A 25,653-nucleotide genomic window follows, 5' to 3' on the forward strand; every position below is an offset into this window, starting at 1 on the left:
TAATGTCCCTTAATCATCACTCCGATTAGTGCTTGAATGGGACTGTGATTAAAAACGCTGCTGCCATTGTCTACTATTCAGGCATCTAGCATTCTAAGTGGGTTCTACCGATTAGTGTTTGAATAGGGGAGCGATTAGAAAGAGGGCTGCCATTGTATGCCCATTTCGAAAACAGCAAAACTGGCATATTTATTTGCTAAGAGCACCAAATAAATGTTTTGCAAAGGTAAAATATACCATTAAGCTCTATAGACAATTTAGCTGATTTCCTTTGTTCAGAGCATTCTATTTTCCCAAATGCAAAGATATTTCTTATTTGCAAATACAGTAATATGCTCATTAATATCTTTTAAAATACACATATTGTTTTTATAGACATAGTCTTAACACACATCTGCTTTATTATATAGTACTCATTGACCTATAATACATCATACAATTCCAGTTTAATATTTATGACTAGGCAAAGAATTTCTCTATAAATAAATCAAATCAGTTTGGTTCCAGATATTTTGGGTAACTTTTCAATATTCTTGGGCTAACATGTAATCTATATGGCAACTTCTCTAAAGAGAAATTTCCTTCTCAAACGTGGAGAGGAAATATTTCACTCTCAGGCCATTCTAAGAAAGGAGCACCTGTCAGGTTAGCAGTCAGTACTATGCAGAGACTCACACAAGAAAGCATCAGTCAGGGTGGAGTCCCCATGACAACGCAGAGCTGTAGACTGATGAAATGGGGCAGGACAGAGGCATCACACTAAAGCATTTTGGGAAGGGATAGTGTGGCAAAAAAAAAAAAAAAAAAAAATTCACAGGACAATAATTCATTACAACTTTATGCATATATGAGGCAGTGCTCAAAAAATCTGGTGTCTTTCTGTTCCTGTCTCTCTCTCTCTCTCTCTCTCTCTCTCTCTCTCTCTCTCTCTCTCTCTCTCTCACACACACACACACACACACACACACACACACATACACACACACAGTCTCTATATGCTGCCAGGAAATTTCTGAGCAGTAGTGGAGATGTTTCGTTTTCCATTATCGTCCCTAGTATTTTCCTGTTTATTACCTCTCCATGTTTAGTTATTCTGTTCTGTATCCACTGTCATGATGGACTTACATTACATACGTAGTAAAAGAATCAAACCTGGGAGCATCACCCATCAATGGTGATAATGATAATCAATAACACTTATAGAGGATTACATATAGAGCCAGACACTATTTTAAGTATAGTAGGCACATTGACTCTTAATCCTAACAACAACTGTATCAGGTAGGTGCTATTATTATCCTCATTTTACAGACGAGAAAATGGCAGCAGGAAAAGATTAAGGGATTTACTCAAGGTCACACAGCTAGTAAATGGCAGAACCAATAATTGAACCCAATTAGTTTATCTCTGGAGCTCACTCTTTCAGCTGATAGCTCATCCCTTTTGGTTCTACTGTCTTCTTTCATAAAAACCCAACCTCAAAAATAAGAAAGCTAGCTTTAAAGGGAAAGTTTTTCTTTCTTTTGCTAATAAAGCTAAGTAAAACACAGCTTACTTAGGTAAAAGTTTGTTCCAGTTCAATTTAAACCCTGACTAGATACTAAATGTCATTCTAATTAAAGTTGGTGAAAAACAAACAAACAAACATAGCTACCACTTAAGCATTATAAAAATTTCAAACTAAAGAAAAGCAAAATAAAAGTAACAGGGCTGATGGTTGACAATTATAAACGAGTTTAATTTGTGTGTCACATGGATATGGAGAACGTTGTCATCAGTCTGAAATAAATAATTAAAGCATAGCTTTCTTGTAACACCCTCCGGAAATCAAGAGTTAACACTTTTCTTCTGGTTAGTCAATTAACATTTTATTATATATTTATGCCTGGAGAATAAATCTCTGACAATACTATTCTAAATGTGGAATGGAGCACCAAGAAAACACATATGTTCAAAGAGAGCCTAATATATGGCAAAATTCTAAATTATATCATGTAGCAGAGATTGTGCTTTCTTGAGAAGATGATGTGCACTTATCTTAATTCTTAACTAGAATATAGAATTTTCCAATAACTGTAATTATTAATATCATCCTCATCATTATTACTGCTATTGGCACTTGTACTACTCTGTGCTGATCTCTTCTGTTTCATCTCTTGGTCCTTTCCTTCACACTTTGGCCATTCAGTACTGAAATGTTTCAGTACCTTAAGTTCAATATGCTCCCTCTTCTTAAGTTTCCAATATCTGTTGTCCAGTCTGGTGGAACCACTCTTCTTCTTCTTTTCCTCCTTCATTTGTATTTTCACCTTACACTCTGTTTCCTCAGGGAGGCCAACCTTGAATCCTGAGACCAGATTACACACTTCGGCCATAACTCCCATGGTCGGCTGCACTGACAACAGTTGACGGTGAATGAGCTTAATGCCGGTGTGAATGACGGGAAGTTGTGAGGGTAAGACAAGTGTGTGTCCCTTTCCCCACCACTTTTCACAGTGGCGGACACATATTAGTTCTCCCATTCATATTCGGCAATTAATGAAACTGTACAACTCAGATTTCAAGCAAATATTTAGACTGTCTTAAAATTAGGTAGAATAATTTATCTGTAGTACTGTTACATAAATATGGAAAATGTGATGCAATACGTTCATTTTTTTAGAGAGCTCACTGCTATGAAAGGAACTTATTACCAGCCACGGTACTGAAGTCCAAAAATTTTCAGGAGACGCTCTTTGGAGTTCATACTTCACATACAGACAATGGACACCAATCAATGATTTCATATTTTAATTATAGATTCAGCGTGTACTTCTTAAAGAAACTGAGAGCACCCAAAATTCTCTTTTTTGAAATCCGTAACTAGACTTTAAGACTTCTACCAAAAATGCTTTCCCATAAGCAGTATGCTACTATTTTAAAATAAATACTAGATCTGTGCCAGCTTCATTCTACAGGAGACCCCACCCCAATTTCAAAATTACAAAGTCTACATGTCTAAATAACCACAAGGTGAGAGTTTAGGCTAAGCATCCCTGTTCTATTTAAAGTATTATACTATGACAAGAGGATTTTTAGGTAGTCACATTTCACAGTGTATTTTTACCTCTATAGATTGTTCTCTCTACTGAACTTTTAAACTTGGATTTCCTTTAAAGGGTTAGTTTTATTAATAGTTAATGTCTATCCTAACACCACACATAAAATTAATTACTAAATTTACCTAGTAATAACTTCTAATATTTGTGAAAAGTATGGAAGAGACTGTCCAATAAAAATGACTTAAAATATACTTATTTTAAAGCTTATTTTCTAATTCATTAAATGTTCTCAACAAAGGCAGCAGGATAATCGTTCTTAAAATATATAATGGTAAAACTATACCAGATTACAGCAGGCCCTCAAATAACGTTTTGTTCAACATTGTTTCCTTATAACATTGATAAGAGAAAAAAATTGACTCCCAGATGGTGCCATGGTCTGTGTGGAGTTTGCATGTTCTCCCCATGTCTGTGAGGCTTTTCTCTGGGTACTCCAGTTTCCTCCCACATCCCAGATATTTGCATATGAGGTGAGTTGGCATGTCTAAACTGTCCCAGACTGAGTAGGTGTAGGTGTGTGTGAGTACACCCTGTGATGGAAGGACGTCCTGTCCTGAGTTGGTTCTCTCTTGGCACCCTGACCTGCCAGGATAGTCAATCCTGAATAAGTGGGTTAGAAAATCATCAGCTTGCTTGTTTATATCCATCTTTATTAAATGTATGCATAGCTCACATTGATTTCAATGTTTAATATAATAAGTGTTTTGGGTCTTCATTCAGAAGTTTCGTAGTGTTTGTGTGACCAGAAATATGCCAAGTAACTTAACACTTGTGTCTAACAATCACCCACTGGTAAAACTGGTGCCGATATATCATTTAGCTTTAAATCGCAGCTTTCAAGAATCCATCAATGACGTTAAGTGAGGGTTTACTATAATGATTCCAGAAGATCCAGTAATGCATAATGTATGAGAGCATTAATGGGAAGGTAATATAATAACTAGGGAAGCCCACCCACTTAGCCAGCAAGGAGTTCTGGGGCCACTTGTGCCATCAAAAGCCATCTGAGTCCCTACTGTGGTTTGGCAGTTGCCACCCAAGCTTAAACACTCCTGGGGACACTCCTGGGTTTTGAAGCTAGCTGGTACTTCCAGGCTTGGGAAGCTCTATGATTAGTTCTCAGGGCCTGTAGAAGAGTGAGGTAAGTGAGGCACCTATGGCATAACATTTAAGAAAACACTCACTCTCAGGGTCCTGCAAGTGGCATCTCAGTCTCCCTACATGGGGTCCTGATGGCCTTATCTGTTCTCACCCTCCTTTTCTATAGTCTTTCCCACCCAAAAAAGAAACTTTCCTTGCTTTCTCTCCTCACCTCCACCAGACCTCATTTGAAAACATACTGGATGGAGAATGGAAATCATTATTAATTATACTAATTCAAAATTCAAAATCAGACTTTATGGGGTGGGGGTAGTTTTGCTATAATCTCCCCTCCTTTCCCTTAGAAATTTACACAGTAGGCAGTGAGATCACTGCTTTTAATTTTTTGAAGGAAAAGATGTAACTGCTTGAAGCAGAGAAATACAAATTTCTATCCAACTTGGGATTTCGAAAGTCAAATTTTCAGAGAAACTGAAACGACTTCAGTGAGTGACAGTGGATTTAGGAAGACATGTGATGAGTTAAAAGTAAATTTTCTTCTTCAGCCTAACTTCCCATCAAGTCTACATGAAAACGGTAAGAATGGAAAATCAACACAAGGATCAAAAGGGAGGAAAGGGCCTAGGAATATGTGTAGATCCCAGAGAAAGAGAATCAGTCCCCAGCTCCTAAGGCTGGAAATGGGGATGGCAAATACTAGCCAGGTGCGTGAAAATCATGAGATGGAGAACCTGTCACTCGCTAACTAGAAGAAGCCCTGGGGAGGTAACTAGACCATGATTTCCCAAGCCCAGTGTTGAGGGAAACATTAGAATGATGGCCATGTGTTCAAGAGTGGCTTCATAGCAGTAGAGAGGTTGGGGACAAGAAGAGACCCGGTGAATGGGAATGAAGAATCACTCCACAACACCATGATGTTTATTATTAGCAAGATGTCATGAAGAATTACCTGGGCTCACCCACCTACCATAACTGCCACCAAATCCCTGGGAACTCAGATGTTAGCCCCGAGAAATAAGGGACACAGGGGGTGGGTGACAACAGGAAAGAAATAATCCTGAAAGTGACATTGACTAAGCTTCCACTGTTAGAGAACCTCAAAACAGAATTTAAGTTCAGTTATAGGAAAATAACAGGCTATATTTCCTGCATGCTTAAGTTTCTAGTCTGATATTGGTATTCTCTATACAAAAAAATGTACTTTTCATCTATTGAATAAGGCATTAAGTTGCAAAGAATCTTGGTTTGTTTTTTTTTTTTGTTTTTAATTTCAGAGACTCCTTTAAGCATTGAGTATATTTTTGGAAGAAAACTATTATCAACAATCAGGAAAGCAAGCTCAAGCTTGAGAAGTTGTTTTAAAATATGGTGTAAAAAGAGGCAAGGGTAGAATAGGAATTGCTTTCTTATGCGAACCCAGTCAAAAGTCCATTTCACTTTGGAGCTTAAAAACAGCAGTGCATATTGTGAATGTATTAAGTACCAACACTGGGATCTGTATTCTATGTCAAGTTTAACACAACCAAGTAGCTGGGTTCCAGGCAAGAATGACTCTACCTTCCAGATCTGAATGAGATTAATGAATTGATAATTTTATTAACTATGTGGATTTCACCCCTAATAGTCTCATAAACTTGAGAAGGAAAAATGGACCACCAGACATGATAAACTGTAAGGATAATTTCCAAAGTATAAACTATAACCACATTTGGAAATCTTACGTAAGAGAAAAAACACATTGACCTCTCCTTCCTTGTAGGAACTCTCCCACTATGCTCTTGTGGATCTCATCTCACCCTTCATAGTGTTTCTTAGCTCAATTTTCACCTTCGCCTGTCTGCACCACACTGAACCATGGTGAACCACATTGGAGCCTGAGGCAAAATGGAAGAGGTGTGCTCTTATGTCCATGTTTTACATATTTTTGTATTCTTTCTGTTGATTACTGAGTTTTTTGGGGTCCCCTTACTTTCTGCACCTGAGGCCAGTACCTCACCTGCCTCTCTCTAATCCCTGTCCTAAGGTCCCAGAGGTCTAACCTCCACTCTCTTCCTATCTATACCCTCTTCCTGGGTAACTCTACACACAGACTTTTAACTATCCACATATATTCAGATGATTCAAAATTCTTCATCTCCATCCCTGACCCCTTTACTGAGCTACAACTTTTATAACTAACCGGGATGTCCCACGGGCACAAGAAACTCGTAAGATTCCAAACTGAATTAACTATTTCTCTCAATTTATCCTATAAAACAATTAAATGTACACATAAAGTCAATTCACAAGTCCTACTTATTTTACCTCCTGCTGTGGACTGTATGTTCATGTCCCTCAAAAATTCATATGTTGAAATCCTACCCCCAATGTGATGGTACCTGGTGGTGGGGCCTCTGAGAGGTGATTAGCTCATGAAGAATGAGTCCTCATGAATGGGTCCCTTCCTTACAAAACAGAACTCAGAGAGCTCTTATACCCTCTGCCATGTGGATACACAGCAGTAAGACAAACTTCTATAAACCAGGAAGCGGGCCCTCACCAGACACTGAATCTGCCAGTGCTTTGATCTTGGATTTCCCAGAGTCCAGAACTCTGAGAAATAAATGTTTGTTGTTTAAGTTGCCCAGTCTATGATATTTTTGTTAAAGCAGCTCTAACAGACTAAGACAACTCCTAAATGTATTCATGCTGATCTGCTCTCCTGCATACCCATTGCCCCGTGTCTTACTCATTTGTCTTCCAGCCTCCCACACCAGTCCCAGAGTCCTTGCCACCCATCTTCCTCCTTAAATCCTTCTTTAACACTGAAAGATAAATTGATTCAGCTAAAGGTAAATCTGACCGACTCACACTGATAATTAAAACTCCTTCCTTTGAAAGAGTACTATTATTATGTTATTGATATTTCTGCCTTCTTCAAAAGAAGGTGAGAACTTCTTGGCAAGGCCTGTATCATTTTCATCTTTATTCCAGTTTGAAAAGTGACACAATATCTGGTCCATTGTAAATAGGCAATAAATGCAGAAACAAAGTAATGGCTGAGGTTGTACACCTCACATGAGAAAAAAAGAAAGATTTATCAAAACCTATATATTACTTAGTCATTTATCATTGTCTAGAAGGAAAAAAGTCAATGATTCATTTTTATTTACTTCAAAAACTTCTACTTAAAAAGCTCTGGTGCCAGATTGCATGGATTCGACCTGTAGTTCAACCATTTGGTTGTGAAACTTTTCACATGTTGCTTAAGCTGCCCTGTGCCTCAGTTTCCTTATCTATAAATGGAGATAAAATGCTGTGTCTACTTTATATGTGGTTCTGAGTTACTTAAATGAGTTACTTCACAAAAAAGACTCAGAAATATAACTATAGTTAGCAAATTATTACTATAATTATGGTTTATTCCTATTTTTGTTTTGTTTTTTTACTGTGAGCACCTACTATGGCTCATGTATTTAGAACAAATTAGCTGAAATTCTTAAAAACATCTAATAATTGGCTGTCTTTAATGCCTTCCTTTTTACTTTCACTCAGGATGTTTTCTGATTTGTAACATTTCCTGGTCTTCAAAAATTACTAATGGAAAATGAGTTCAAAATATTTATGTAATTAGAATAGTTCAACATTTTCAAAAATGGCAAAAATAAACAGCAGTTATGGAACACCTGCTTAAAAGATACTGGAAATAATGGCTTTGTGCTTCATTAACCAGTATAAACACATTTGCCAGTTTAAATTCCCTACTGAATTCAGAATTTCCAATTAGTACTAAAATGGTATTAAACTGCCAAGGGAAGAAATTCCTGATTAAAAAAAAAAAAGTCAGAATTGCCATTCTTAAGGGTACTTTGACAGGTCAAACAGATGCCTATTTTCTAAGAAAATGTCTATTTTCTAATTCATTTATTAAAACCAAATTTATCTATTTTAATAGACAGATTTAGACTACTTATTTTGCAGATTTTCTTCATCTTTGGGTAACATTCAACACAGTGCCTGAAATATGGTTGTTTCAAGGACCAAGATGGGAAGAAGGAAGAAAGGCAGATAGAGAGAACTACGAGGTATGATCAAAAGATATGGTGAAGGCTGCTGCTGAGCGCCATCCAATGGTAAGGCAAGGATTGTAAATATGGGAAACGGCACATAGAACTTTAGTAACAGTGTGTGACAAGTTTCAACTTGTTCTGTTTAGTCAGTTGGGTGTGAGCTACGGTTGAGAGAAAGTATATTTTAAAGTGTGCCATAAATCATGGATCACACACAATGCATTAATATGAAATGGGCAACAGTTTCATCCTCCATAAGGACAATGCTCGATGTCACACATCACTTCTAGTACAGCAATGTCTGTCAATAAAAACATTGCAGTGTGTCCTCATCCACCTTATTCATTGGATCTGGCACCATGCGACTTCTGGCTCTTCCACAAGATCAAAATGACCACGAAAGGAAAATGTTTTGAATCAATTCAAGACATCGAGGGGGCCATGACAGTGCAATTAAAGACACTCACAAAAGTGGACTTCCAGAACTGCTTCAGACAGTGAATAATGAAGGGATAAGTGTATTCAAAGCAAGCAGGAGTATTTTGAGGGGAATTAATGGCAACGTGTCCTTTACTGTAATGAAATTTTTTATTTAAACATTCTCCATACTTTTTTATCACACCTCAAGAAACAGCTCATGAAAAACTACTTCTCTGAGACTTCAAAGAAACCGAATCCACAAGCCTGTTGCAGATATACAAAGAGTGATAAGTCAGTGGTTTTCTGAATCAAATTAAAAAGACTGTAAAGCCAAAACAAGCAAGTTAGAAAATCAAACAAAATAAAAAATAAGTAAATAAAACCTTTGTATTTGGTGGTCAGAGGGTTGGCTGAAAATGTACCTCTTTGGTGGTCTTCAGAAAATATGTAAGGTGACTGGTCATACATATGACAACCATTGTAATCTAGTTTCCTTAACTTTGATGCATCAATTTTCTCATGATCTTATTTGTCTTTTCTAAGGAAGATGGGATATATTGGAAAGGACACAATAGAGTAAGATGACCAGAATTCTAGATCTGGCTGCAAAACGAAGTAATTTTAACAAGCTCAAGTAAATGATTTAACATTTTCAGCATAGTCTTCTTCATCAATAAAACTAGGAAGCATATCTGAGTTGTCCATTTGCATCGCAGTAAAAATTGAAAGCAATATGCAAAGCTACTCTGGAAATTGTACAGCACTACATAAGAAAATATGTAATCCTTTGCATGTAAAGAATACATAAAAGAAGAGTCATATTCATTCATGTATTCATTCAACAGATATTTAGTGAGCACCAACTGTTCTAAAAGCTGGGGACACAGCTAATGAAACAAAACATATGATGAACAAAATACAAAAATTCCTGCCCGCCTCTACTTTATATTCTAGTGGAACAAGACAGACAAACAAATTAGTGAGTGAAAAACAGAATATATCAGTAATGATTACTGTGAAGAAAATTTGAGCAGTGAAGTCTAAGTAGAGCTAGATACTGAGGCTGGTTACAGTTTTAAACAGGGTCACTGGAGAAGGCCTTGCTGAGGTGACCACTATGAAAGGAAACTGCAAACTCTAAGCTGGAAAATCACCGAAAGATTCTGAGCAGAGGAATTTTGAGAGGATTGCTCAGATGTATTAAGAAAAGACTTTAGCAGGAAAAGACAATAACATTTCAATGCTATTGAAATAATCCAGGCGAGAGATAATGGTGGTGGCTTTAAAAGGTTGGTATGGTTGAAGGTGGTGAGAGGTAATCAGATTCTGAATATATCTGAAGGCATAGCCAAAAGCATCTTCTAATTAGGTATGGAAAGTGAGAGAAATAAGAAAATTTAGGACTCTAATAGTTTACTGTCAGTGAAAGAATGGATTGTGATGACTTCAAGAGGAACAGGTTTTGGAGGTAAAATCATACCTTGGATTTTCAACATGTTATGTTTGAGATGCATGTTAGACATACAAATGCACACAATTAATATTAAATACAGTGACATATCATGCTTTTTTCATGTAATATAGATTGTATTTTTATAAATTGTTAATTATTTCAAAAATAATTTTAATTGTCACATAATTTACCACTGAGTGGATTTGCCCTACCTTACCGAATCATAACCCAGTGGTTGGAATTCAGTAGGTTTTCCCCTTTATTTTTCTATATTGAACACATAATGTTGTGATAATCCTCTTTCTACTCAATTCTTTATCTACATTCCTAATTCTTTTCTTAGGATAGTTTATTTACTAGAAGATGAATTACTAGGTGTGTGTTTGATAATTTAAAGGCATTGTTATGGACTGAACTGTTTTCCCCAAATTCATATGTTGAAGTCCTAACCCCCAAGACCTCAGAATGTACCTGCATTTAGAGACTTTTTAAAGTGGTAATTCAATTAAAATGAGGTCATTAGGATGGGTCCTGACCGAGTATGATTGGTGTCATTTTAAGGGGAAATTTGGACACAGGTATGCACAGAGGGAAGACCATGTGAAGACACAAGAAAAAGACAGCCATCTATAAACCAAGAGAGAGGCCTCTGAGGAAATCAATCTGCTGACATCTTGATCTCAGACTCCTAGCCTCCAGAACATTGAGAAAAATATTTCTGTTCTTTTACCACCCAGTCTTTGTTATAGCAGCCCTAGCAAACTAACACAGCTGTTAATAAATATTGTCAAAGATATTATTAAATTGCTTTTTAGGAATTTGTACCACTATACATTTAAGGGAGAAGGTCCATCTCACTGCATCTTTGCCAATTAAAAAAAGTATGATAAAATAAGACACTCAGTTTAGAAGATAACATGATGGAATAAAAATGGTATTTCCAAAAAATAATAACAACAACCATCATAATAAAGAAAGCCTTCTTTCCAAATAAAATTCTGACCATAAAGCATATAATAATCTATAAATGAGACCTCGATAAGTCATCTAATTTATCTGGATCATAGTTGTCACACCTTTAAAATTAGAGATTCAGACTTGAAAATTTGAACAGCTTTCTATGTCTGAAAATTACATGATTTTTTTTCAGTGCTCTTTAATTGTTCACATCAGTCGATAGGATTACGTCTTATAGTTGGTCTATTCCTTGATCTAATGTAGACTAGTGTCCTTACATGGACCTCTACTAGAAGTATCATGCAAAGCTCACAGAACTGGAGCCAGGAAAACACTTCCAAACCCAGATTTGCTATTAAGTGGCTGTGTTATCATCGCAAGTAATATTGTTTCTCTGTATTTTTATTTCTTTTTTTCTAATTAAAATTTATTGGGGTGACAATGGTTAGTAAAATTACATAGGTTTCAAGTGTACAATTATGTAATACATCATCTATATCACATTGTGTGTTCACCACCCAGAGTAAGTTCTCCTTCTATCACCATATATTTGATCCCGTTTATCCTCATCTACCATCCCTTTCCCTACCAGAGGGTAACTCTGGTAACCACTAAACTATTGTCTGTGTCTATTAGTTTTTGTTTCTTTATTTGTTTGTCTTGTTCCTTTGTTGTTTTCAGTTTTATACCCCACATATCAGTGAAATCATACGGTTCTCGACTTTTTCTGTATGACTTATTTCACTTAACATAATAATCTCAAGATCCATCATTTTGTCGCAAATGCCACTATTTCTTGTTTCATTCAAAAAACTTTACTGGCTGTCCACTGACAGAAAAATAAAAAATCATATTTATAAACTTATATGTACACTAATACATACCCTCAATTCCCATGCTCAAAGAGTTCATATGAAGGAAGGAAGAAAGAAGTACATGGAAATAAAACGAAATTATTATATTAGGCAGTATATGCAAAGCACCAAAGGAGCTAATGTTTAAAAAAAGCTAATACTATTTATTGTTTTACTAATTAATTTGAAAAAAATTAATGTTGGGAAAATTAATTTTAGAAAATCAGGTAAAAAAGAAATTGCCTTACAAATTTAAAGATTTATAACCCCTAAGACAGCATTTTAAACATTGTCTTGCAGGTTGTACTTAATCCCCATTTATGGTTTCACAGACCCAGCCTTGTTATCACCTCATAGGCCCAAAATATTCTAACAATGAATAATCTCAGAGATTTTTGCTCCTGCACTGCACTTGGACATATTACATGTTCATATTGAACATCTCATGTCATATGTTCCCCAAGGGCATACTTTACAAAAGTTTTATATACCAGTTTACCCTTTTTCAGTTCAATGACATCTGTATATGAAAATTCTTCTGTACCATAGTGTCATTATATGAAAAGTTTTAAGAGAAAATTCATAGATTTATAAGGAAAAACATTTTGGCACCAAAATAAATGTATATGTTGTTTAACCGTTTCACTAGATTTTTTTTAAGCAGTAAAATTAAGCACATTTGGAGATTATTCTAATATAAAATATTTAAAATAAGAAAAAAATCACAGCTGTATTTTATGTGTATTTAATTGTATTTGTAAGTACATGTATAATTTTGTCAGACAATGTGTACAATGAGATAATTTTCAGTGTGAAATCAAGTATCCATGGTACTTACAAAGCAGTTCTTATCATGATTTCTTTTCCAATGTTTCTTATCTAATTTCTTGGCTGATGTGGAACGCAGAGTTGCATGAGTTTGTGTTCGAGGATTCAAAGCCAGGATACTCTGAAGTATAAACAAGGTATTAACATATGTAAATATGGTGGCATAAAAAAATCAATTTTTATTTTAAGATCCCATAAACACACACACACACACACACACACACACACACACACAAACACACACAAAGACATACCCCAAAAATGTCGTTTTCTCCTTCTACTATTATAATTCCACAATAAACTTATCTCAAGTAATCATTTGTTAGGTGATATCCTAGCTGATTTTATAGGAATATTTATTAATAATAATATGAAGGATTTAAAAATCATGTGAACTATAACAAATGACTTTTTAATATAAATTTTATACTTAGTATCCTTAGATGAAAATGATGTCAGAAAATAACCACTTTATTCCAGATTTGATTTAAAATACTAATATCAATACTCCTCACTTTTAAGTTTATAGAGTTTGCAAATTGCTTTCACATGCACTATCTAATTAAACTTACATCAACTACTATTATCTCAAAATTTTGAATGAGCAAGGAAATCAGTGGTTAAGAAACCTGCTAGAGTCCCTCTGCATTAATACACAGAGAGACTAAATTAGAACTCAGTTCTTCTGAGTGCTGGGCTTACATTCAAATAAATCCAAAAATAAAGTCTATATTTTACTATGACTGGGTGAAGTATGAAGTAGAATAGAAAACCTTTTCAACCACATGTGTAAATAATACTATATGGCGTCTGAGTCACTCAATAAAGAATTAATTTCAAAGCCCTGTCTTAGGCAAACCTTTAAAACATAACCACTAGGGGTCATTTCTGGAATGTCGATGTAAGGACCCCTGTAGATCAACTCCCCAGCAAAACAAATATAACTGATAAAAATAAAAATAAGAGTCCTTTAAAGTCTCCAGAAATGTCCTTAAAGCCAAATAGCACATGAAGAAACATTTGTTCAAAAAAAATTTTATTGAAATCTGGTAAGAATGGTGAGGGTCTATAACATTTGAAGTAAAACCTGCCCCCCACTTTCCACACTTCCAATTCAGCGTGACAGAAAATCCCCCTGAGGTGAGTGCAGCGAAAGCACAGGGCTCCCTGTGCCCCAGCTTCCAGTTAAGGTTGTGGTATCTCTCAGGGAGGGGCAGGCTGTCATAATTGCTCATCCCTTGCCCCTGCCCCCCCACACACCCCACTATGCAGCAGCTAAATTCCGGGAAAGTGCAGCTGAGTAGTCAGGAGCTCCCTTGTTTCATCCAGTCCCCACTAATAGAGCAGAAGCTGTACCTCAGAAGCAGCATGCCAGTAAGACTGGGGTCCTGATCACCCTCAGCTCAGCTCCCTTATGGTTTGGAGTGAACATAATCAGGAGAAGCAAACTGGTATCAGAGGCTACTGCCTACACCACTGCCCTGCTCATAAAGCAGGAGTATCACTCTAAGAGAAGAAGGCCACTGTCACTACCGCTAGCTCTGGAACTGTGGTTCAGAGATTTTATCCAAAAGGAAGAGAAAGACCATAAAAACATACAGCTCTCCCCAAAGGAACTGACTTTATTTGAATCCGTATGTGGATAAAGTCAAGCCTAGGGATACTCTCAAAAACAATAAAGATTTTGATGGCAAACAAATAAGAGCAGTCTGGCAGCTCCCTGACAGCAATAAACAAAATCGTAAGGCAGATAGTTTACCAGAGAGAACCAGGGAAAGAAATAGCTAAGAACAGCTCCCCTGGGGTCACAAAAAAAACAAAGATTCACCTCAAAAACTGCCCCCTGCGAAGGGACCCAGATTTAATTGAATAACACTGTGGGGCAATTTCTATCGCAAGGCACTGTCAAAAATAATAGAAGAATCCACCATCAATCAGTGGAGACTAATAGCTGGGTGTGATGCCAATACAGGTGGATAGTTTAACAAAGAAATCACGGGAAAGGCATGGAGAGCCCTGTTAAAAACCACTATCATCACAGTTATTGTGCACATGCCCAAGGCTTCACCCAGTGCAAGTGCTATCAGAGGTTCACACTGTGAGGGAAATAGACTTCCCTAAAATAGTCCATCAAGTTACTTGACAAATAAGCAAACAATAACAGTAAGACCCCATTACGGGGGTACTAGTATCCAGAATTCCTACAATACGTTATCTAAAATGTTCGGTTTTCAATTCCAAAATTACAGGACATTCAATGAAACAGGATTGTGTTTCCATATAAGGGGAAAAAAGCAGACAACAGAAATTGCCTTTCAAAGAGCCCAGGTATCAAATTTAACAAAAACTTCAAAGCAGCCATGATAAGGAACGCATGACAACAATGTCTCATGGATTAAATAGAGAATATCCATACAGAGAGAGAAATTATAAGAAAAATAAACAACAACAAATAGCCATTCTGGAGCTGAAAACTACAATAATTAAATGGAAAATTTTGCTAGAGCGGTTCAGTAGTAGATTTTAACTGGCATAAAAAAGATCAGCAAATTTAAAGAGATATCAAGAGAGATTATGCAATCCAATTAATACGGAGCAAAAAAGAATAAAAAAATTAACTTTAGAGATATGTGGTACACTATTAAGTACACAAAATACTATAATGGGAGTACCAGAATAAGAGGAAAGAAAGGAGGAGTTCCACTCATAGACACAGTAGTAAAAAGGCTAAAAGTCAACACCAAAAAGGAAATCTTGGAAGCAGCAAGAGGGGAAAAAAAAAAAATAACTCATCATGTACAAGAGAACTCCAAGTTTAAGTTGACTTCACATCTGGAATAAATGTCAGAAAGTAATGGGATGAATTTGAAAGAATTAAAAATCACATAAAGTAGTTCTCCAACCACTATGGAATGGAATTAGATATCAATAACAGAAAGAAATTTGAGAAATTTACAAACAATATAAATGAACACAGTAAACATGCTGAGAGAAGCCAGTTATAAAATACCACATATTGTATGATTCCATTTATATAAAATGTCCGGAATAGGCAAATCTATAGAGACAGAAAGTAGATTGTCGTTGCCAGGGGCTGGGGAATTAGGGAGAAATGGGAACACCTACTAAAGGGTGTATGGTTTCATTTTGGGGTGATGAAAATTGATTGTGATGATAATATCACAACTCTATAAATACATTAAAAGCCTCTGAATTCTATACTTCATATGGGTGCATTGTGTTGTATGCAAATTACATCTCAATAAAGCTTACCAAAAATATATAATCACTAAATTCTACATTCAGTGGATTTCACTATATATTATATTCACCCTAATAAATATAATTGGGACTTACTTTATTAGCCCAATACAAATGACGATAATTTTTAGTAATTCCTATAAATCACGGACATGATATTTCTTCAATCTATCTGTTTAGATGTCTATGTCTTCTGGACAACAAACATACAATATAGCTATAAGTTTTAAATGGTGTATTCCTTATTAAACAATACCAAAGCCACCTATTAATAAGAGCAAACATTAAAATATAATTATTCTCATTTTTACACAAAAAATTAAAAATATTAAAAAAAAAATTAAAAATATTTTCTTATAAAATAGTTTTTTTATCTAGTTATTTAAACTTGAATCATATTAATTCAAACAGATAAATAAAAAGATAGCATTTTTTAAAGGCAGTTATTGTAGCCAACATTTAAAGCAAAAACAAAGCAAAACAACAACAACAACAACAAAAAAATGGGTAACCTGCAAGAAAGACGGCTGCATTTATTTCAGTTTTTACTTCCATAATCTATATTGTGATAAACGATTATGTTTATCTATGTCAGCAGAGTAATGTAACTTTTGAGACTAAGCATTCTGAATACAATTCATTGGCTGCTTATCACAGTAACTTTTCTTTTACATAGCAAAAGTAGAAAGTATAACATAACATAAAAATATTGGGTTAACCTTTTGCAAAAAGGCAGTGACTTGAATTTAATGGATCTTGGGTAAAAATAAATTGAATTGTAGAGCATGGTTACCAAGGATTTGACTTAATAATATCCCAAATGAAAAGTGATATAAAATAAAAATACAGGACATGAGTGGTTGAGAGCTGTTAAAAACAATTTTCAAAAGCAAGACTTTCTAAAACTAAAAGTCAATATCATCAATAACTAAGAAGCTGGCAGAATAATACAGGGGAGTTCTAAATTACATTCTTCCTAAAAAATGACCAGAGCCAGGTCCTAACAGGGTCACAGGTTCCCTCTCTGGATAAATCGAGCACTTTAAAAAGCCAGTTAACCCTTTCAGGTATAAGGTATTTTACTTATAGAGGGAGATTTTTCTCCCATGCAAAGAATTTGGCCTTTGGCTTTCCCAATCACTTTCAGGAACACAATAAAAAATGTACTGGTGATTCTAGAGGCAGAATAACAGAATTTGAGAATATGTCACTGCACTAATTTTATTTATTTTATGAAATTATAGAATTTGATCCAGAGACATTTACGCAAGAGATCAAATCAGGGTTATATGTTGTCACTCTTTTGTCTGTCAACACTATTCTGGGAAGTGGTTGGAATGTCTCCATCTACAAACTAGAATTCTGCGTCTGAGGGTATATTTCTATACTAAAAGAGAGAGCACAAAGATTCCATTATATTAATAACTACAATCACTGGCCCTCATTTCACAAATAAAAGCACAAAGTATTAGCCTGAAGATACTGGAACTGCAGTACTATTTGAGAGCTTGAATTTCAATTGCAGGATGCCACTTGGACAACATATCCTCCTTCTAAAATCATGGCTTTGTTTCATATCACAATATTGATTATCCAAGCATAATGCACCATTAAGCATCCTTCACTCTTTGCATTTTAAATTATAAACAAACATTCCCTCTTCAATGCTGGTCATTACTTACTGTAATTCTGAGTCATTAAAATGATACATATATAGTGACACTTTAGATTTACAGGCTGAACTTGATGAGTTACATTTTGTTTTATTTAAATTATCCCTAAATTTCGTCTTTGATGGCTTATGCTTTGTCCTCTAGAACCATGTTTCCCCAAAAATAAAACCTAGCTGGGCCATCAGGTCTAATGCGTCTTTTGGAGCAAAAATTAATAGAAGATCGGTCTTATTTTACTTATAATAAAATTTTACTTATAGTAAAATAAGACCCGGTCTTATATTATGTTAATATTATATTATATATTATATTATATATAAATTATATTATATTATATATAATATATTATATTATATAAGTCTTATATAATATTATATAAGACTTATATAATATAAGACCGGGTCTTCTATTAATTTTTGCTCCAAAAGACGCATTAGACCTGATGGCCCAGCTAGGTTTTATTTTTGGGAAAACACGGAAATCATCTTCTACTTTCCATTGCATCAAGTAAAACAATAAAAATAAATAAAAAACAAAAACCATGCTTTTCTCATGTTTTGATAATTGGGCATAAATAATCTATATTTTGATAAAACATTGATTTTGATAAAACATTGAATCATGTTGCCATTTTTTTCTTAATAAATATTCTCAGCTAACAGGAAAACAGAAATACCTGTTGATTAATGCTTTTGATCAGTATTTGTTACTCCATTCAGACAATAATCTAACAAATTAATCGATGGAGAACTGAACTTTTCAGTACTTCCTTGCTTAACATTCTCATTCTTGCAAGCCCCCAGTCTCAGGCAATTATCCCACCCTTTGTCATGTCCATCATTAGTCACAGTGTAGGGTGAATTTAAGGAAGTATTTTAGGAATTTAACAAGACACCCTTGGTTCCTGGATAAGCTCAGAACTGGTATGTTCTTGGTTGGTTGCAGAAGAGGAAAGAATTTTGCACCCCAGGCCCACACTTGAGATATAAACAACTTCAAGATCTGAAAACCTTAAAAATCCATGGTAATCAGCCCTGCTCAGAGACTTTCACATTTTCTTAATATTTTTTTTAAATGCACTTCTATTCTTTGTCCTGGCTCAGCATTCTTTTCTCTTAGGTTGGACTGCCTTTCCAAATAATTTATCTTACATGTTTTTCATTTACTAGCTCTATGCAATGGCTTAATGCACAATGCTAACTCATTGCAGTTAATAAATACTTGAGGAAGAAAGGAGACTCTGACAGTCCTAAATCTTACAACTTTCATTTTATTAAGTATTCAGCTAACCACTTTGCATAGCGTCTGGGGCTAAATTTGGTCTTAGATCTTAGCTCTACCAATCTTCCTGGTTATTTAAACTCTCAATCTTTCTACTTCTTCAACTATAAAGTGGTAATTAGTAATATTACCTACCTCACTCTGCGTAGGGTTGTTTTGAGGATTAAATAAGATGATACAGAAAACTGTCTGGAATGGTGCATGCACAAAGTGCTTACTACCTGTTATCAATAAGCATGTGATGGAACCAGATTTTAGACTCCATTCAACTAATGTATATTCATGATCCTGTATTGCCAATTCTGAATATATACATGGGAATCATCTTTCTAAAATACAGATATAGAAAAAGACGAAGGTGACAGGTGAAAAGGTAACTATAAATAAGACAAGAGGAAAGATAGATATGTATCCCAGATGAAACAGTCATTGGTCTCTGAACTTATCTTTGCCCTAAGCCAGCAATTTCAAAGGCAGACTGCCTAAAAATGCAATATGCTCTTCACAAATTAATATCACAGTGTAGAAGGGTCATGAAATTCAAATACAGAGTTTTAAAATCTACTATGTACATATACCAATATAGATATCATTTAATAATACATACGACAGTATATAACTCATGGACTTTTTTGGTCCCAACATGTTTAGGTGAATTCACATTACATTTCCTTCCCAAGAAAAACAGGCCAGATCAAAAGTGATGAATTTATAAAGCATCAAAAAATTCATCAACTGGAAATGAATGAACCCCTGAGAATGCTAATCACATTCCCTGGAAAATTTGATTTATTTCTATTGAACAAATAGTTAACACAAATAAAATAGTTTATACATCATAAAATATCACATTCACCATGTCACTCTCCTATTCCACATGAGAAGATCTGCCATGTGAAACTATGGTCTGGCTTTGCAAGGTCCAGTGACTTTCCTTCACTTATAGAGTACACACCACACACCAGGCACCTAAATGCTCTCTAATTGGGAAAAAAAAATGTCTTTTTATTGTCTTTCACAAAAGATTGAGAACTCAAAGACAGGAACCATAACTTACACATCTGGTATTAATCTCACGATCCTTAATACAGAACAGAGCATTCCAAAGGTGGTGACTGATTCTGACTTAGACATTGTAATAGACAGCCTCTGGTTGCTATAAAAGAATCTCATAGATTGAATGGCTTAAACAAGAGACATTTCTTTTTCACAGTTCTGGAGGCTAAGAATTCCGAGATGAAGGTGCTGGCCTATTCAGTTACTAGTGAGAGTCCACTTCCTGGCTTGCAGACAGCCATCTACTTGCTATGTCCTCGCAAGGCAGAGAGACACAAAGGGCTCTCTGGAGTCTCTTCGTACAAAGGCACTACCCCTATTATGAGGACCCCCCTCATGACCTCATCTAACCCTAACTACCTCCCAAGAGCCCCATCTCCAAATACAATTACATTGAGAGTTAGGGCTTCAACACATGACATTTAAGGGGGACACAAACATTCACTGTGTAACAGTCACGGAAAGGGTTCTGCCATCTGTGGAACTATGCAAATACTGTTAATATTGGGCATTAACGTAAAACAGTTTTATCTTGATTGCAAATGGTACCACACTGAGTCTACACTTTTATCAAGCAGAAACTTCAGAAAAACAAAAAACGTATGACATTGTTTGAATTAAAAATAACATTAACAAAGATATTAACAATACCCATTAATTATTTTTTAAACCATTTGAATAGCAAAGCATTAATAATATGCACACTAATTTACATACTGTTTATACAGTTGCATGACAGGAATTGAAAAATACCGTGTTATCGCAAAAATAAGACCGAGCCGGAACATCAGCTCTAATGCATCTTTTGGAGCAAAAATTAATATAAGACCCAGTCTTATTTTATTATAATATAAGGCAGGGTCTTATATAATATAATATAATATAATATAATATAATATAATATAATATAATATAATACCGGGTCTTCCAGTAATTTTTGCTCCAAAAGACGCATTAGGGCTGATTGTCTGGCTAGGTCTTATTTTCAGCGAAACATGGTATATACCATGTGCAAATATTTATTAAGTAATACAAAAAAATGTTAAAAAGATGAGAATCTGTGCTATAGTTATTTTAAAATTTCACTACTTTAACCATTAATTATTTTTTATTTAGTATGCATCCATGCATTATATGCTTAAGTGAAAAATCAATATTTGGAAAAGGCATAGCTATGAAAATCCATGTTAAAATAATATCTATGTTTGCAAGATTTGAATAGATATATGAATCTATACATAAAAACCCAAGACAGAATTATGTATGGAGAGAATTGATGAGTATTATTATATTACCAAAAAAAAAAGTTCACCAGTCCATTAGTTAATTAAGAAAATTCATATTTGAGAATTTATAATTTTTCATTCAAGAAAAATTAGTCTTTTTATTTCAAAACTTGTTTACAGAAAATGTTTGGCCTCAAAGTAACTTTATAATTTACCTTTAATCTATTAACTTTTGTGTTTAAGATAAATTGGTTTTCAAAAAAGCTATATTTACAAGACCAAGGTTCATTTTAGTTCCAAAGAGGCTAAGTGTACACCCCAGCATGCTAAAAATAAAGCAATACTGGCCAGCAAATAAAAAAGCTGGAAAACAAGACAAGCAGAAGGACAGAAGTAAGACCTGGGCTGAGTTTAGATTTTTTTTTTAATTAACTAAACGAGCAAGTAGCATGATTTTCAGGTTCACAAAATTATAATACACCAAGAACTGACTAGTCGTCCATCATCTATTTGGTTAACAGCTAAAAGGAAACATGTATGGGATAGCAAGTGACTGATATCAGACATAAGAACTAAAATAATTTTTTTAAAAACCAATTAATTTTGGATTTTATTAATATGAAGGATTATCATAAGATACTTTTTCTCCTGAGAAGGATAACATTGGGGTAAGGAATATGTGGTGAGTTAGGCAGCTGGACTATTTAAAATCAAGAAAATGCTACATTTGAAAACATTTTTATTATTATGCTATTAGTGTTCGTATAATTCTCAACTCTGCATGATTGTTATGCAGTAGTCAATACTGCTGATTTGCTCTTCTATCCAGAAGATAGAAGATGCTTTGGTTTCCTTGACATCATGACATTAAGACTTCTTTTTCTATTCACTATCCATACTTTTGTGACTTCCATTTCCCCTCTTGACCACATGGAAGTGTTCTTAGATCTCTACTGCATGCCCCTCTACTAATGATTACTTTTCTGCAGCTGCGTTTTATATCTGTTTTCCAGACCTGGAGATCTCTGCCTTGAACTACAGTCAACCACTTCACTGGATGCCAAGTAACCCACTTCCATGCCCCATCATCATCCAGTTTCTTCACAGCAAAAAGCAAGCAATGCATTGCCTTTTTTCCCCACAACTTTTTAACTCCACTTGACTTCTGTCAATAATACCACCATTTCTCCAGTAAATTGGACTTCATATTGTGGTCAGTCCGTAACTACTACTGACTACGATGCCAGTCAATGTTAGTCCTGTCTGGCCTGTCCTTTGCCTTTTCTATTTCTCCAACCCACTGCAGATCATAGTATGCTTCGATTATAGGATAATAATACTCCCTAATTAAACTGTTCACAAGTCTGTACTTTTTCTTATCCTCCATCCACACATATAAATGCGTGCACACACACACAGAGATTAAATGGCTCCACATTACACACATATCAATAAAAACTATCACCTTGCTACTCAGTCTGGTACCCATTTACCACTCCAACCTACCTCCATTCTCACCTACTTCTTGTTTATTGAGTCTATGTACAATCTACGTCCATACCTCTGTCCACATCACTGCCTATGTCTAGGATGCAGCCAGTTATGTTAGTTTAAGTAGTAAGTTTTCTTTAAGTTCTAAGAACCATTTCCTCTGAAAATAAAGAAATAATTCTCCCTCTATTTAGATTGTACCCATGTACTTCTAGAGAATCTATTGCCACGGTCATTCATTTGACACATCAGATATATATCAAGTAATTATTAATATATACAGAAACTATCTGCCATCAAACTGGTCAGTAAAACCCTCAAAAACAAGGATATCATTTACATATCCTCATATCTTCAAAACCAAGCATAATACTTCATTAGTGAAAATATGCAAAGATAAATTGTTAATGAGAAAAATTATTTAGCAAAACAATCTCAAAAAGCAGCAAGAAACTCCCACTGAAAAGTAGAAGGACTATAATTCTGGCAAAATAAACAGAATTGTGTTTTCTTTTTAGTGTTGATTCTGTTGCAGAAGACAAAGTGTACTTTTCTCCAGTTACAAATATTTTAAGCCATATAATCATTAATTACTCCCAAATGGGAGGTCACTGTTTTCACCACTTTCATTCGAAAGTCTTATGCAACGTACTCACTGAAGTAGCAGTGAGACACTTTGAAGTAAAATTGGCAATCTGTGATAATAACGTCTGCAATGAGTTCTGACAAGAAAACAAATGTTATTTGTTATCCACTCTTAAAATGTTCTAGGGTCAAATGTTTGGATTTTATTACACAACACAGACATCACCAACATATGAAAGATGTGGTTCCACTGCAGGGAACAGGCAAAAATAAATAAAAATAAAGTGGAAAATCTGCAGTATAAGGTCAGATCAACGTATCTCAGTTCTTTACCAAACATGACCTAGCAATTCCAACTTAGGGGCATAAATACCTCACTTTAAATAATTTAAATTTAAACCTAAAGTAAGATGTAAAGAAATAATGCTTCTTTTACTACTCTTCATTTCTAATTAAATACTACTTGACCTAAACTGGTTTCCATCCAAGGAAAAATAAAATTAACTCTCTGCTTCTTCTTTGGGTCTCTAGGATTTAGTACACTAGAATTGTAATGGACTTTACATATTAACATTTGATATCCCATCGTAATTTGGAATTCCTATTCCAAACACTCATTGAACTATATCAACTGAATTTATCAAAGAAAGTGCTATTAGATAAATAGGAAAATGGCATGAACATTTCACAGAGGAATGCATGCATATTTCCAACTTAAGAGAGAGAAATGGTCATCACTGCAAATAAGTTTCCGCTCTTATCACTACCTAAAATACTCCTGTCAAGTTTCCGATGATGAATACATTGCCCAATACTTCTCTTTGTGCTTCTGCTGTCATACATTTTACTTTTTAAAATATTTAATATGCCTTTTTCTTTTTAAGTGATTTTTATATAAGCTTTATTGAGATATGATTCACTTACCACACAATTTACATATTTGAAGTGTACAATTCAATGGTTTTTAGTATACTCTGAGTTGTGCAACCATTATTATAATCAATTTTAGAACACTTCATCAATCTCTCTCCCAAAAAATATCCATACCCATTAACAGTCATTTCTTATTGTCCTCAAATGCCCAGCTTAAAGTAATCATTAATCTACTGTCTGACTCTATAGGTTTGTCTATTTTGTCCCAGCTTTACTGAGGTATAATTGACAAATAAAAATTGTATTAAAGATGCACAATGTGATGTTTTGATATACATATTATATATATTTGATATATATTTGATATACATATTATGAAATAATCACCCAAATCAAGCTAATTAATGTACCTATGACCTCACGTAGTTAACTTTTTTTAGTTTTGTGGGAAGAACATTTAATATCTACTCTCAGTGAATTTCAAGTACACAATACTATTAACTATAGTCACCAAGCTATACATATGAGGTGTGATAAAAAAATACAATGAATATTTAAATTAAAAAAAATTATTATAGTAAATGACATAGTGCCATTAATCTCCCTCAAAATACTCCCTCTCGCTTCAAACTTACTTATCCCGTCATTCTTGCCACTTTATGAAGCAGTTCTGGAAGTCCGCTTTCATGAGTGTCTAGTTGCACTGCCATGGTTGCCTCGATGTCCTGAATTGATTCAAAACATTTACCTTTCATGGTCATTTTGACTTTGGTGAAGAGCAAAAGTCACACAGTGCCAAATCCAGTGAATAAGGTGGATACGGACACACGATGTTTTTATTTGACAGAAATTGCCATACTAGAAGCAATGTGTGACATGGAGCCTTTTCGTTGTGATCACAAAATATGGTGAATGCTGCTGACGAGTGCCATCCTACAGAAAGGCAGGAATGTTCAATACCAGAAGCTGTGCACTGAACTATAGTTAACAATGTGTGACAAGTTTCAACTTGTTTGGTGCAGTCAGTTGGGTGTGAGCTACGGTAGAGAGAAGGTGTGTTTTAAAGTGTGCCGTAAATCATCCTCCATCATGACAATGCTCCGTGTCACACATCGCTTCTGGTATACAGCAATTTCTGTCAAATAAAAACATTTCAGTGTGCCCTCATCCACCTTATTCAGCACATCTGGTACTGTGCGACTTCTGACTCTTCTCCAAAGTCAAAATGATTCAGGACATCAAGGCAGCCATGACAGTGCAACTAAAGACATTCACGAAAGAGGACTACCAGAACTGCTTCAGAAAGTGGCAAGAATGATAGGATAAGTGTGTTAATTGCGAGGGGGAGTATTCTGAGAGGGATTGACAGCAATGTGTCTTTTACTGTAATATTTTTTATTTAAATATTCACCATCTTGATTATACCTCATATTTGATCTCTAGA

The 25,653-nt window shown here is 34.9% G+C and overlaps 1 protein-coding gene across 1 annotated transcript in view; it reads right to left on the bottom strand.

The window, feature by feature from the left end:
- The window catches only part of DPYD (dihydropyrimidine dehydrogenase), an 830,145-nt gene that overhangs the window by 783,263 nt on the left and 21,229 nt on the right, over positions 1–25,653 (bottom strand). Inside the window, 1 exon segment of the mRNA XM_033092743.1 lies at positions 12,774–12,884. Within this exon segment, the coding sequence (XP_032948634.1) occupies positions 12,774–12,884 (111 nt within the window).

Source organism: Rhinolophus ferrumequinum, chromosome 22, assembly GCF_004115265.2.
Source record: "Rhinolophus ferrumequinum isolate MPI-CBG mRhiFer1 chromosome 22, mRhiFer1_v1.p, whole genome shotgun sequence".
NCBI lineage: Eukaryota > Metazoa > Chordata > Mammalia > Chiroptera > Rhinolophidae > Rhinolophus > Rhinolophus ferrumequinum.